Source organism: Hemiscyllium ocellatum, chromosome 11 (assembly GCF_020745735.1).
Source record: "Hemiscyllium ocellatum isolate sHemOce1 chromosome 11, sHemOce1.pat.X.cur, whole genome shotgun sequence".
NCBI lineage: Eukaryota > Metazoa > Chordata > Chondrichthyes > Orectolobiformes > Hemiscylliidae > Hemiscyllium > Hemiscyllium ocellatum.
Genome location: NC_083411.1, coordinates 70,442,950 through 70,457,897, shown reverse-complemented (window position 1 = coordinate 70,457,897; position 14,948 = coordinate 70,442,950). Strand labels below are relative to the sequence as shown.

At 41.5% G+C, this 14,948-nt stretch overlaps 1 protein-coding gene across 1 annotated transcript in view; it reads left to right on the top strand.

The window, feature by feature from the left end:
- Positions 1-1,589: 1,589 nt before the first annotated feature.
- LOC132820451 (adapter SH3BGRL-like) overlaps positions 1,590-14,948 on the top strand; it is a 79,893-nt gene continuing 66,534 nt past the window's right edge. Inside the window, exon 1 of the mRNA XM_060832602.1 lies at positions 1,590-1,751. Within this exon, the coding sequence (XP_060688585.1) occupies positions 1,707-1,751 (45 nt within the window). The 5' untranslated portion in view covers positions 1,590-1,706. The remainder of the gene's footprint in view (positions 1,752-14,948) is intronic.

Below are 14,948 nucleotides of genomic sequence, written 5' to 3'. Positions count from 1 at the left end.
TGGGGAACCTTGTCGAACTGAAGTCCATATAGATCACATCTACTGCTCTGCCCTCATCAATCTTCTTTGTTACTTCTTCAAAAAACTCACTCAAGTTTGTGAGACATGATTTCCCCCGCACAAAGCCATGTTGACTATCCCGAATCAGTCCTTGCCTTTTCAAAAACATGTACATCCTGTCCCTCAGGATTCCTTCCAACAACTTGCCCACCACCAAGGTCAGGCTCACCGGTCTATAGTTCCCTGGCTTGTCTTTACCACCCTTCTTAAACAGTGGCACCACGTTTGCCAACTTCCAATCTTCCGGCACCTCACCTGTGACTATCGATGATACAAGTAAGTTTAGCTGTGTATGTTTGATACGGAATGTTAGCTCTGGACTGTGCTCAAAAGTGACAATGGAGATTTTGTGCTGCTTGGTGTCATGATCTGCCTATTCTGTATCCATCTTGTGCCCATCATCTATGTGAGCATTAATACCTGAACGAAGGTGACATTGATTGTATCAGAAGTATGCATACAATATGAAAATGTCAATTTTAAAAGTGTATGGGTGCTATAGAATTTACAACTTACAATTGTTAGTCTATGATTAGGGTAGCATGGTGGCTCAGTGGTTAGTGATGGGAATCCGAGTTCAATTCCAGCCTTGAGCAACTGTCTGTGTGGAGTTTGCACATTCTCCCCGCGTCTACATGGGTTTTCTCTGGATGCTTCAGTTTCCTCCTACAGTCCAAAGATGTGCAGGTCAGGTGGATTAGCAATGCCAAATTGCCCATAGTGTCCAGGGATGTGCAGGCTAGGTGTATCAGTGATGGGCAGGGTAGGAAGGTTGGTCTGTGTGGGATGGTCTGAGAGTCGGTGTGAACTCAATGGGTTGAATGTCCTGCTCCTACACTGTAGAGATTCTGCGATTGTTTAATTTTAAATACTATAATTTTAAGATTTTTAGAATTATGAAACAAGCTGACTCTCAGATTCCATAATGTCAGAATTATGATTCTAAGCTTCTACATGTCCTTAAATCTGAACCTCTATGATTGTATCATTCCTCAAAGCTAAAAGTATGTGATTACGAAGTGCTAGCAGACATAGGTTCAAGTCCCATCTACTCCAGAGTGTTTAAGATTTTGAGATTTTACTGTCACGTGTACTCAAGAGCAGAAGTACAGTGAAAAGTGTACAATGTCATCACACTTGGTGCCATCTTAGATAAGGGACCTAGGTTCAAAAAAAAGCTTAGGTACAACGTAGTAACAGAAACAAGAGTTAAAAAGTTAAGCATTACTTCATAGACTATTAGAAAAATGAAGAAATAGGTAATACTTTATACTAGTCATAATTTAAACTTGGAAAACAAGAAATAAAAAGTTAAAAAATAACAACGCCCAACAAGTTGATTAGAAAACACCTATATTTGAAGATAATGATTCTAAGGCTGCTAATATTCTATCATTTTCCACAAAGCGTCATTCTAAAACTCTACAATCCAAAATTCTGGACGAATAGTTCTAAGATTGTCGTCGCTGTTTTTTTTCCCTATGATCTCGCGTGGTTACCCGGGATTTGAGTATTTAATGCTGGGGAAATATTGCTTGAACGTTCGCTTTTCTGCACACTGAGCAGCCGTGTTCAGACTGTGTCCTCTCTCTCCCTGGCAGCTGCTACATACCTGGCATTCCACCGTCACACATCCAGCTTGCAGCATGGTGATTAAAGTGTTCATCGCATCCTCCTCCGGTTCCAAAGTGGTAAGAATATACCCCTGAGTCAGAATTTACAGAATATTCTTTATATGGTGCAGGAAGACGAAAACAGAAACGTGTAAGAGTTAAAAGCAATTGTTTTCCCCAAGAAGCTGAGTTAAACATTTGCAAGTGATTTATTCAGTGATCGTTGAAGCGTTGGGGCATTGTTAAATATTTCGGGATTTGACATTGTTGAGGCTACTTCTCTGTTAAAACATTTCCTTTTAAGATGGCAGTTTCTTGAACACACTGATAATTTCCCTGAATGGCTTTGATTTTTCGCAAAAAACGACATTACATTTGCATGCCATGGAATTTAAATCTGTATACAGGTACAGTATGTAGAGAGAGAGAGACCTTTGCAGTGTCTGGTCTGATCCGCCAGTCTGAGGGTTACATCAGCTGGCCGGGGGAATGGGGATATCAATGAGCCTGATGGGGGCTTGCTCTGCTGTTATTTCAAAACGGGTTGAACAGGATGCAGCGCGTCGTGGAAGATCTCCCAAAAAATCCAGTGTTTAAGCAACCAGGTGGAAATGGACTTCGCAAAATGCAACAGGAGCCTTAAGACAAGACAAAAACTGACTCCGAACCATCAATCCTCTGGAGAAAATGGTCTGAATTAAGTCTTTGTTTATACATTTTGTTTTTTCTTGATGTATCCAAGTCATTGCCTGATTTGGAATGTCCATTGAGGAGTTGAGCACATGAAAAGTTCTCAGGTTTTGCAGACTTAGTGGGGAGTCATGAATTTTTTTTAAATGCGGGTTAGTTTAGTCAGGCAGTGGAGTCCGTGCCCTGAGCAGTTCAAATGGCTTTGTTGCCCGAGTTTTCTTGATATGCCTATTTGGAGCTCCTGTCTTGCTTCCACTGTTTTGAGCTGTCAGCTTGATTTTCAATAATGTTGATGTAAAGCACCAGCAACTATTAAAAAAAAAGACCTAATCTCTGGTTGAAGGAAAACATATAACTTCTCACGGTCTGCGAAAGCATAAATTTGATGAATTAATCAATCGAGTGTTCTACAAAAAACATGGAACAGCCAGTTGCCAAAGCCTTACCTTCAGATCAGATAGATAGGTATATAGCCAGGAAGGGGTAAACGTAATGTCACCTAGTCTTCACATAGGGCAGAGTCTAGATTAGAATGATGCTAGAAAAACACAGCAGATCAGGCAGCATCCGAGGAGCAGGAAAACCGACGTTTCAGGCAAAAACCCTTCATCGGGAATTAAGGCAGGGAGCTTCCGGCGTGGAGAGATAAATGGGAGGGTGAGGGTGGGGAGAAGGCAGCCAAGAGTACAATAGGTGGATGGAGGAGGGGATGATAGGTCAAAGAGGAGGGTGGAATGGATAGGTGGGAAGGAAAATTGGCAGGTAGGACAGGTCATGGAACTGGGGTAAGGTGGGGGGGGGGGGGGTGAGAGGAAATGAGGAAACTGGTGAAATCCACATTGATGCCCTGGGGTTGAAGTGTCCTGAGGTGAAAGATGAGGTGTTCTTCCTCCAGGCGTCAGGCAGTGTGGGAGTGGCAGTGGAGGAGGCCCAGGACCTGAATGTTCTCGGCAGAGTGGGAGGGGGAGCTGATGCTGATTTCCAGCATCTGCAGTACCCACTTCTGTCTAGTTCACATAGGGCAGCCGTGTCATTCGAGAGAGATGATTGTTAGTGGTTACCACACCTCAGGCGAGGGAAGAGGCTGAGCACGAGAATCCTTTATGGTAACCTCAGCTGGTTTGGGAATAGAACTCACTCTCTTGGGCCAACAGACTGAGCTTTCCAAACCCCTTGCATAACCAGGATGTGAGCTGCAATAAAGGTACACTCCCTTCCTCTTGTACTTTTGCAGGTCTCTCGGTTTCAGTCTTTCACCGGTCACAGCTCAGACACTTCTATGGATAGTACTGTAGCACCTTTTAACATCTCTCTGAGATTGCAGGGTTTGCGTGCTATTCACCAGTTACTAGTTGCAGGTAGTTTGACAGTCCACATAGGAGGCTTTTGCTCATTGGGATTTTGCAATTAAGTGATCGTCCATTTATAGAGGTTAGGAATTCTGCATCTATTCATCCTTATATGTAATTCTTCGCCCCTGTGATTTAACCATCAAACACTCTGTGCAGGTTTACAGGTAACCTGTTCATTTCATGTTTTCCTGATTTAAACTTCCCTATTGAATTTTAAAGCAGCATTTTAGTTTTGTCACATTGGAAAAGAAAACAACCTGCATTTATATAGCATCTCTCACAACCTCATAAAAATGTATTACAGCCAGTGAAGCACTTTTGAAGGGTAGTAGCTTTTGCAATGCAGGGAAACACCAATTTGCAGGTGGTCTTCATCCATACACAACGTTAAGGTGAATAAGTGAATCCAGAAATTGCTAGAAAAGCTCAGCAGGTCTGGCAACATTTGTGGAGTGAAATCAGAGTTAATGTTTCCAGTTCAGTTAACTCTGATTTCTCTCCACAGGTTGATAATTCCATGAAAGTGGAGTCACAGGTAGACGGGATAGTCAGGAAGGCATTTGGCAGGCTTTCCTTTATTGTCAGAACATTGAGTATAGGAGTTGGGAGGTCATGTTATGGCTGTACAGGACATTGGTTAGGCCGCTTTTGGAATACTCATGCAATTCTGGTCTCCTGCTCTTGGAAGGATGTTGTGAAACTTGAAAGGGTTCAGAAAAGATTGCCAGGGTTGGAAGGTTTGAGCTGTAGGGAGAGGCTGAATAGACTGGAGCTGTTTCCCTGGAGCATCGGAGGCTGAGGGGTGACCTTATAGATGTTTATGAAATCATAAGGGGCATGGATAGAATAAATAGACAAAGTCTTTTCCCTGGGGTGGGAAAGTCCGGTACTCGAGGGCATAGGTTTAGGGTGAGAGGGGAAAGATTTAAAAGGGACCTAACGGGCAACCTTTTCACGCAGAGAGCGGTATGTGTATAGAATGAGGTGCCAGAGGAAGTGGTGGAGGCTGATACAGTTACAGCATTTAAAAGGCAGCTGGATGGTATATGAATAGGAAGGGCATAGAGCGATATGGGCCAATTGCTGACAAATAGGACTAGATTAGCTTAGGATATCTGGTCGGCATGGACGAGTTGGATCAAAGGATCTTTTTCCATGCTTTACATCTCTGAGTCTATGCTTCCAGATCTGCTGAGCTTTTCCAGCAATTTCTGTTTTTGTTTCTGATTTCCAGCATGTGCAGTTCTTCTGTTTTTTTTATGATGGTGAATAACTAGGTAATCTGTTTTAATAATGTTAGTTCAAGGATGACTATTGGTCAGATCTTCCCTGCCCTGCTTTGAATCTATAGAATCTTTCATCATTGGCTGAAAGGTCTGACAGCACTTCGGCTGAAGATCTCATCAGAACATTAATATTTCCTAACAATATAGCGCTGCTTCGTCCTGCTTGAGGGTGTCAGCATTTAATTCTGTGCTCAGGCTTTTTGGATTGGGGCTTCTACCTGTCATTTTTGATTGTCAAAAGTAACTACAACTAATACTGGTAAATATTAGTAATCCCTGCAATCTCCGATCCATTTTAAAAGATGCCACAGCACCATCCAAAGAATGACTGACAGGATCAATACTTTTGACATCCTGACCAATCGTTATTCTGTTACAGTGATGTTATTCAAGAGTATCTGGTTATTCAGTTCAACGTTGTTTGTAAAACCTAACTGTGTTTAAGTTGTTTACATGCTCTACAATGGTGACCATACATGAAAAGTACCAATTGCTATACAATTCCTCTTTCACCCCTATCACTTTGATACTTCCCAACTGTGGCATGGTGTTCTATTTTATTGGAGGAGAAAGTGAGGTCTGCAGATGCTGGAGATCAGAGCTGAAAATGTGTTGCTGGAAAAGCGCAGCAGGTCAGGCAGCATCCAAGGAACAGGAGATTCGACGTTTCGGGCATAAGCCCTTCATCAGGATTCCTGATGAAGGGCTTATGCCTGAAACGTCGAATTTCCTGTTCCTTTGTTCTATTTTATTATTTTACTTAAAGATCGAAGTAACTTGGAGAGGGTCCATTCATGTTGAGGTACCCTCTCTGTTTCTTAACTTGCTTCAAAGGCTGCTGCTGTTCTCAACTGGTAGGCCTCTGTTTGCCCCTGCAGCTTTGAGAGTCTTCCCATCATCCTTACTTGAACAGGAACCTGTTACCATGCCAACTAAGGGCCACTCCCAGCCAAAATCAATTACGCAAGTGATTGTTTCTTCCTGGGCATGGGTTTGAGATTGGGCACCAGATGATTCCTGTTTCCCATTCCCCGGGTGAAAATACAGCCTGTGAAGCAGTGATAGTGTCTCTATCTTTGGACCATGAGACTTGGGTTCAAGTTCCACACACACCAGGGGTGTGTAATAACATTTGTGAATGGGTTAGTTTAAAAAAATGAAAATCCATAGGCAAGTAAATGGGGAAACCCTGCCTGATAAAGTACAATATATGTCGCTGAGAGGCTGTCCAGTTTGTATAAGGACAGAAAAATGCAATATTATTTAAATGGTGAGAGATGCCAAAATGCTGCAATACAGAAGGATACAAGTGTCCTTGTACACGAATCACAAAATGTCAGCTTACAAGTACAGCAAGTAACTCGGAAGGCAAATAGGATGTTGCCTTTTATTGTGAATGGAATGGAATGTAAACGTACCAATGTCTTGCTGTAATTATATAGGGCACTGGTGAGACTACATCTACAGCACTGTGTGCAGCTTTGGTCTCCTTACTGAAGGCAGGATTCAACTGCATTGGAAGCAGTTCAGAGAAGGTTCGCTGGGTTGATTCCTGCAGCAAAGGGATTATCTTCTGAAGGAAGGTTGAACAAAAATGAGAGGTGATCATATGTTTCCAGGTGGACTTGACAAGGTAGATGTTGAGAGGATTGTTTTCCCTCAAGGGGGAATCTAGAACTCTGAGGCAGAGGGTCAGGATAAGGGGTCACTCACATGATAGAGATGAGGACAAATTCTGTTTTTGCCAATGTTATGAATCTTTGGTGTACTCTATCCCAGAGAGTTAGGTGGAGGCTGGGAAGCTTAATATGTTCACACTTCGGATAGAGTGAGAGGGAGACAGAGAGAGAGAGAGAGATTCCTGAGGGGAGTCCAGGATTATAGGGAGCAAACAGGCAAATAGAATTGAAACCAGCTCTGGTGAAGAACATTAGCTTGTTCTCTCTCACCAGATGCTGTCTGATCCATTGTGATTTTCAGCAGGTTTTTGTTAAAATTGAAATCACGATCATATTGAAAGGCAGAGTGGGTTGGATGGGCTGCATGGCCCATTCTTGCTTCTATTTCTTTTGATCTTATGTTCTTATGAGGAAAATATTTCAATGTGCCTCCCATTGGAGGAACTTAGAGGAATAGGAGATGATCAGGGTGTGTTATGGGTATGAGCTTTCTCACAAATTGTTTCCCAACAAATGAAATCATTTAGTTTGGGATGAAGTAGCAGATTGTGGTGCTGTTAACTAATGCAAATTTCTTCTGTGCAAACAGGATGGTTAATGTGCTGATATAATTGCACGTTCCGTGTCAGTTGTTTCCAAACATGAATCACTCATGGGCCACTTATTCACCCAAATGACATGGAACTTTTCAAGGATGAATGCAGTTGAAAGATTCTGGTGTTTTCAGACCATGAGGATTAAAACACAATGGAGTATAAAGCTAAGCTAAATGAAAATGAATTAACTGTCACTTAAGCAATATCTTCATGTCTAAAGTATGGAACAAACTGTCATTGAGTTTGGTGATTATTAGAAAGGAACTTTACAGAGAGGAGCCAAATTAAAGCAAGAGAGAAGAATTAAAAATTAGGAAACAAGTGTAAAATGTTTAGGATAAGAGTTCCAGAGTCAGGGGCAAGGTAACTAGGAATATAAAATTATGTAAAAATGGCAAACAGGAAAGGATTAGCCACCTTGAGACAGTCCTATACTGTTGCAATTCTGTACCCCAAACCCCCAAACCTCCACCCTTTAGCTACCTTGAAATAGCCTGGAAAAGGCAAACAAATGCTTACATCAAGGGTTTGGGAAGTTCATCTCTAACCCCTTGTAATGCATTAAATCAAGTGGCAGAAGATAACGATGACTCACTAGTTTTTGTGCCATAATGTGGGAAAAAGGAGAAAGGATGAGCATAAGATCATATTCCAACATTGCTATTTGTCTGTTAACACGAAAATAGAAGAGAAGCAAAGATTCTTGTAGATCCTGAGATAAAAAAAATTAAGGATTGAAATATGCTGGTTGATGTTGATGAGAAATGAGACACGATGTTAAAGCTTTTCACCTTGAACTCTTCATCACAGCCACACAAATGCCAAACTTCAAATGGTCACAGCAACTTATAATGCACAAGAAAACGTGCTGATCAGTTGAGGCACTGCAATGGACAATGCACCAAGAAATTATTGATTCCTCCACACCAGGGTTTTGTCTAATTAAGGAAAGGTGCAATGCCCAGACATGTTCCTTTTACTTGCAGAGGGCCGGAATCTGGATATGAAGCTGACTCATGAACAAGACAATCAGTGGCTGAAGTAGACTATTTGGCTCCATCATTCGTTAAGATCATGACTGGCCTAATTACATCATATTCTTACTGACTCCTGATAATCTTTCATCTCCTTTCTTATCAATAATTTATTCGCCTCTGCCTTAAATATTTTAAAGATTCTGCTTCCATTGCCTTTTAAGGAGAAGAGTTCTAAAACCCCTCAGCCTTTCCTGAGAAACTGTTTCCCCTCATCGCTGTCCTAAGTGGGTGACCTCTGATTTTTAAACTGTGGCATTCAATTTTAAATTCTCCATAAATGGAAACATACTTTCCATATCTACTCTGTCAAGATCGCACAGGATCTTGCATGTTCTAATCCAATGACAATAAAGTTACTTCAATTCAACATGTTGCTGTTTTAAAGTGCACTGGATGTGGAAGTCAAAGAGTCTTCTCCATAAGAAAAATGGTTCACTCCAAGAAATAGTCTAGGCAACCTTTTGTGAACTGTTTTGAATATATGTGCACCCTTCCTGAAATAAAGAGATGAATCCTGTACACAGCGTAGCAAATGCGGATCTCACCAGTGTCTTGTATAACTGAAGCATGACCTTACGACTTTTGTGTTCAATTCCCCTTGCAATAAACAATAATATTATATGAGCTTTTTTTAATTGCTTGTTGTATCTGTATCCTAACCTTTTGTGATTCATGCGTGACCACACACACATTCCTCTTAATCTCAGAGCTCTGCATTCTTTCACCATTTAGAAAAAATGTCTTTTTATTCTTCCTGTCAAATTTTCCCATATTAAAATCCATTTGCCAGATTTTTCTTATCCTATTTATATGCCTTTATACCTCTCTTTATTTTCTTTGTAACTTACTTTCCCACCTATTTTGACAGCCATTCCTTTGTTCTTGTCATCCAAGTTATAAACATAACTTGTTATAAACTGAGCCCCAATGCTGATCCCAGATATTTTGTAACTTGCCAACCAGAAAATGCCCCATTAATACTTGCACTTTGCTTCACGTTACCTCAATTTTCCATCCATCTCAATTCAGATGTTGTGTGTATCCTACACCGTGACCTATCATTATCAGGATTTATCTAAATGACCTGCTTTGATATTTTTTATAATAGTTTCCCACATCTTCCCTACGACAAATATGAACTGGCTTGTAGTTTCATGCTTTTTGTCTCACTCCATTGTTTGAAATAAAGGAGTTACATTTGCTAACTTTCAGTCTAATGCAATCAAATTAAGGAAATGTTGGAAAATTAAATGCAATGAATCAGCTATTGCACGAGGCCTTTTTTTGGTTGAAGATGCTGGGATGAACAATTCACCAAGCATCAGTTCTGTGGTGATTCTCATTTTCTTGAGTTCCTCCTTCCCACTTCCAGTTATTTCTGGGATGTTATGTAAAACCTTTGGTAGCATGGGAAAATGAACCATATTGTGAATCTAACTGGTGACTGGTTGTTAATATAATTGTTAGAATACTTCGGATTGTTTGCAGGCACTGTCTATCAACAGAGCCATATTTAATGTTAGATGTTATGCTCTGAGTTTTGAAAGTATGGGCTAGTTTAGTATGGTCACTATTTGCCTATTCAAGAGATTGTTGTTGATCCATTGGGAAATGCAGCCTGTGTAACAGCACTGAAATTCATGGACACAACCTGTGGTGGGTAGAATGTCTTTGCAGCTTGATAGCATCCTGTTCATTGCGAAAACTAGTTCTGTTGCTGCTGCACACTCGCGGCGTGAAGCAGCTAAGTTCACCTGATGCTCAGTTTTTGAGATACCTCGGGCTCTCTCTTCAGGCCTAAAAGTCGCAACCTCAGACCCATTCATGAGAGTGTGCTATCCACAGCCACCAATGAAATGGTTGTGACAGCCATCATTCCGCAGGGTATAGCTTTAATGCTCCCTATTTTGACATCAAGCTCGGTGAACTGAAATTTTTTTTGTTGCCGGTCTTTATTTTTGTAAAAAAAGTTGCGGTTAGATGTGTTGCTTTTAATACCAATCACTAGAATTGAATAGCTCCAAATCCACACATTTTGTAGTGTAGAATTGATGGGTGCAGTGACAATAAGCTCAGCTAAAAAGTATATCCAACAAGAGGAGGAAAAAGTGTTTCTACATGTTTCCACCCATCCTTTCTTCCTTTTCTGTCCATCCTTCCTTTCAGTCCTTGGTTGTCCTTCACTCCACAGCACTCCAGACCTATGTTATTGGCCAGCCCAATGCAAGGAACAGATAATTTCTTGTCCTATCTGGTTAGTGAGCTGGCATCTTCAACTATTATAATGTGTTGGCCATTTATTAATGAGGGTTGGTCATCAAGATGGTTGAAGGCCACTTCCTGCTGTTTTGGGCGGGGCAGGATGCCATCACAGACAATGTCAGACTCTAGTAATGCAGCAGGCAATTAACATGACCCCCCTCCCCCTCAGGGTTTTAAACAGAAACAAAAACAGAAGTTGCTAGAAAAACTCAGCAGGTCTGGCAGCATCTGTGAAGAGAAATCAGAATTAACGTTTCGGATCTGATGACCCCAGTAAGCCCTGGAAGTTAGAAGTTGGTTTTATATTGAATTTAATGCAGACTAGCATATTTTTTCAGAAATTAGAATGGACATTTGTGGAAACGAAAGAGAGACCTTCATTTATTGAGCATCTTTTACAATCTCAGGATGTCCCTAAAGCCTCTCATAGTCACAGAAGTGTTTGCAGTGTGGACATAGTTGTGCCATACCAAACAATAGTCAGTGTGTCTACAGCACCCTTCCAAAAGCAGCAATACAATAATAACCAGGTAGTCTGCTTTTCGTTTTGAGTGCTATGGGACCTTTTACATCCACTGCACACTATAGAAGAGATATCAGATTAATACCGCATTCAGAAGACAGCACCATCAACACTGCAGCATCCTTCCAATACTGCACTGAAATTCCAGCGTTTCCAGTCAGTTGTTTACTCAGGAAAGAAAGCAACTGGATTAATTCAGGCTGTTAAAAATGTGACAGATCTGATATCAAAGAGTTAAAGTTAACACAGAATTGTGGCTTTTAAGAAGTTGGAAGTATTCCAAAGCGCAAATCCATAACATTTGGTAGACTGCAGGGGAGTCAGTCTTTTTCTTTATAAACAGGTTTTTCACATCAACATTCATGTTCCACGCTGCACTGTCATGAGACAGGTCATGGAGTGGTCACTGCTGGAGTGAGCTGAACCAAAGCACCAGAACCACTCTGGAATGACTGTCTGGCCCACTCCTACCTATCGCACCCCTTGGATAATTAATGGTGAGAGTGGTGGGTTCTTGCAGTGAGAGAAGGACGATCATAATTCACTGCCGCACACACACATACATTCCAATGGATCTTATGTGACTTAACTATGAGTAGATTTGGCTTGGAATCTGCAGCATGCTTGGAAAGGCACTGGCTTTCTAACTGCACTGAGAAGTGGGAACAGCAGACTTTTATATTGACAGAACTGGGATAATAGGAGCGGAAAAAGTAGCTTTTGATTATAAACAATCTCTCTTCATCGGTGGACTTGACTCTTGTGATTTAGTTCATTGCCATGTTTACCAGTTAGAGACGTTCGAATAACCAAACTTCTGAAAAGCAGTAATAAACATGTAGCTCCCCAATGTTCAGACGTGAAGTGCTGATGGGAGAATTGATTACATTTGGACAGTGCTTACTTATACATCTAGCTTGTTGAGTTGGGAAAATAGCTAACACTTAGCAGTTTTCATTTTGTGTTTACATTTGTTTGAAAGCCAAGAGGCAATGTGGAAAGGCTTTGAAAGGAAATGATGGATGGAAGTGTTTCTGAAGCTTTTATATCTACATTACAAGACTTTGCTGTATGGATGGTTTCATTTCTAATGAAGGTTTGTATATGGCTTAATGAATCTTAAGTTAAATAATAGAGCCTGTGGCCATGCTTTGTATAATATCTTACACTCCATAATGAAGATCGTTCTACACTAGATCCTTCAACTATAATTGATCTGTGCTGTTACTCTTTGTTAGAAAACATAAATCGGGATTGTTTCTGCTAACATAACCTTAATCTGGAAAACTGGGGACCTGGGATATAGGTTGAACAGTTTAAATGTATTGTGCGATTGTCGCCTTATGGCCTTGTAATATCCAAGATCTTTTTGATCACTGAAAATTATGCATTTAAAGTAATCATTTCAAGCATTTCCTACAGGCAGGCAGAACTTGACCCAACTCCTGCAGATTCCTCGCTCTGAGCTAATTGAGGTCACTGACAAAAGTTCTGATTTCACATTAGGACTTTCAAAGTAATCCATGGGTCCTGTTTGAAAAGTACAGATGTAAATCAGACTTGTTAGTGCGGTTCTTTTCGATAATGGCTCATGAAAAGCCCCAGGATAAGCATCTGGCCGGTAGTGATTCCTCGACCAACATCTCCAGAAGAAAAACTGTCCAGCTGCGCTCAAAATACACATTGGGCTACAGGCAGATTTCACCTTAAAACTGCCAAATTGCCCACAAAAACTCACTTCAGGGGACAACCAGTCCGAGCAAAGTCACCATTGTAAATAGCATTGGAGGAAATGGTGAGGAGCTACTGCTCCAATCACGGTACGGCTGTCTTCCACACTTGCTGCTGATAGGTTCAGGTTCAGAGTGGGGCCATCAGTAGCAAATACAGAAGAGGACCAAGACTGTGATTGGTATAATGAGGTGGTTGACAGGAGTCAGCAAGAGACATGGCGGGTGACACCAAATAGCTGCAAAGGGCGAGTGAGGTGCTGGATAGGGACAGAGTGGAGTGAGAGTTTGTAGAGTGGGGGGTATGTGTAATGGATGTAGTTGTAGTGAACACTATTTTCTCACTTAGATAGCATGTTGGAACTGAAGCCCCACCATTCCTGCAGAGATGTTTTGGAGCTGAAAAGACTGACCTCCAAAACCACAACCATCCATCCCATTAGCCAGATATGACTTCAACCATTGGAGAGATTACCTCTTGGTTTCCAGTATCTCCAGTTTGCTAGAGTTCCTCAATGCCACATTTAGTAAAATGTGGACTTGACATTAAGGGCTGTCATTCTCACCTGAACTCTGGAATACAGTTCTTATGTCAATGTGTGAACCAAGGCTGTGATGAAGTCAGGAACTGAGTGGCCCTGGCAGAACCTAAACTGGGTGTCGCTGAGCAGGTGCTGCTTGATACCACTGCTGATGGCACTTTCCATCACTTTACTGATGATCAGGAATAGTATGATAGGATGGTAATTGGATGGGCTGGATTTGTCTGCTTTTTATGTATAGGACATACCGAGACAACTTTCCCACATTGTTGGTTGGATGCCAGTGTTATAACTGTACTGGAACCACCTGACTGGGGGAGTGGCAAGTTCTGGAACACAAGCCTTCAATACTCTTACAGGAATGTTGTCAGGGTCCATAGCCTTTTCTCTATCCAGTGTTGCCAACTGCTTCTTGATATCATGTGGAGTGAATCGAATTGCCTGAAGACTGGTATCTGTAATGCTGGGGACCACTGGAGGAGGCCGAGATGGATCGTCCATCTTGTCTGCTCCAAATGTTGCTCAACATGGAGTGCTGAGTCATCAGCTGTAAGAGGTATGGTATAGAGTAGCCAGCAAGAGGCTTCCTTGCCAAAGTTTGATCTATTGCTATGAGACTTCATGAGATCTAGGGTCAATGCTGAAGATTCCCAGAGCAACTCCCTCCTGAAAGTATATCACTGTGCTGCCATCTCTGTTGGGCCTGTTCTGCAAGTCGGACCAGACTGCCCAGGGATGGTGATGGTGGTGTCTGGGCCATTGTCATACTCATGAAACCATGCCGTGCAGACTGCTCCTGTTATTATCAAAATGGTTGCTTGATTAGGTTGCGGTAGACTGCACTCAATTTTGTCACTGGTCCACAGAGATTAGTGAGGAGGACTTTGCCTGATCGTCAGGGTAGAGATTGCTGTTGTTGCTTCCAGTTCTGTGGTCGATGCCATGGCACATGTCTTTAGAATGTTCCCCAACTAGGTCTAGGGTGATGTAGATCTCCCAATGTTATCTTCAGTTTTAACAGAAAGAGTTGTAACAATGTGCATTTGCTTCTTTCAGCTTCTGGATGTAGTCCTCTGTCTTCAGCCTGCTATACCACTGAACTCATCAACCTCTGCTGTGCTCTGTTGTCTCTGAGTCCTTCGGGGTCATTTAATTCAGACACCTTTTTAGTTCTAATCTCGGTTCTCTCAGAAACTGGGAGGGTCAGTTTCTTATCTCAGTTTCCCTTTTTTTAAAAATTAGAATCTGTCTCAATGAAATAAAAGTCACATCTACAAATTCCATCACAATTGCCTTGGGATATCTCAAGGCTGTGCAAGTTACCTGATAAAGACAGTGAGCAAGTCTGACCTTTATTCCTCGCTCACATTCTGCAGAAAAGTTCCTGAATAACATGTTCATTTTTGACAACGCCATAGCCACAACATGTTTGAGATTGGACTTCAAAACTTTTGTTTTCATTTGGTCTGATCTTTGAGCACCTTTTTATTTCTGGCTATAGTTTCTTGTTATGCCTCTCCTGCCAACATTAACCAACAGGAACTTTAGGAAGTCAGGCATAGCACTGAGTTGATTTTT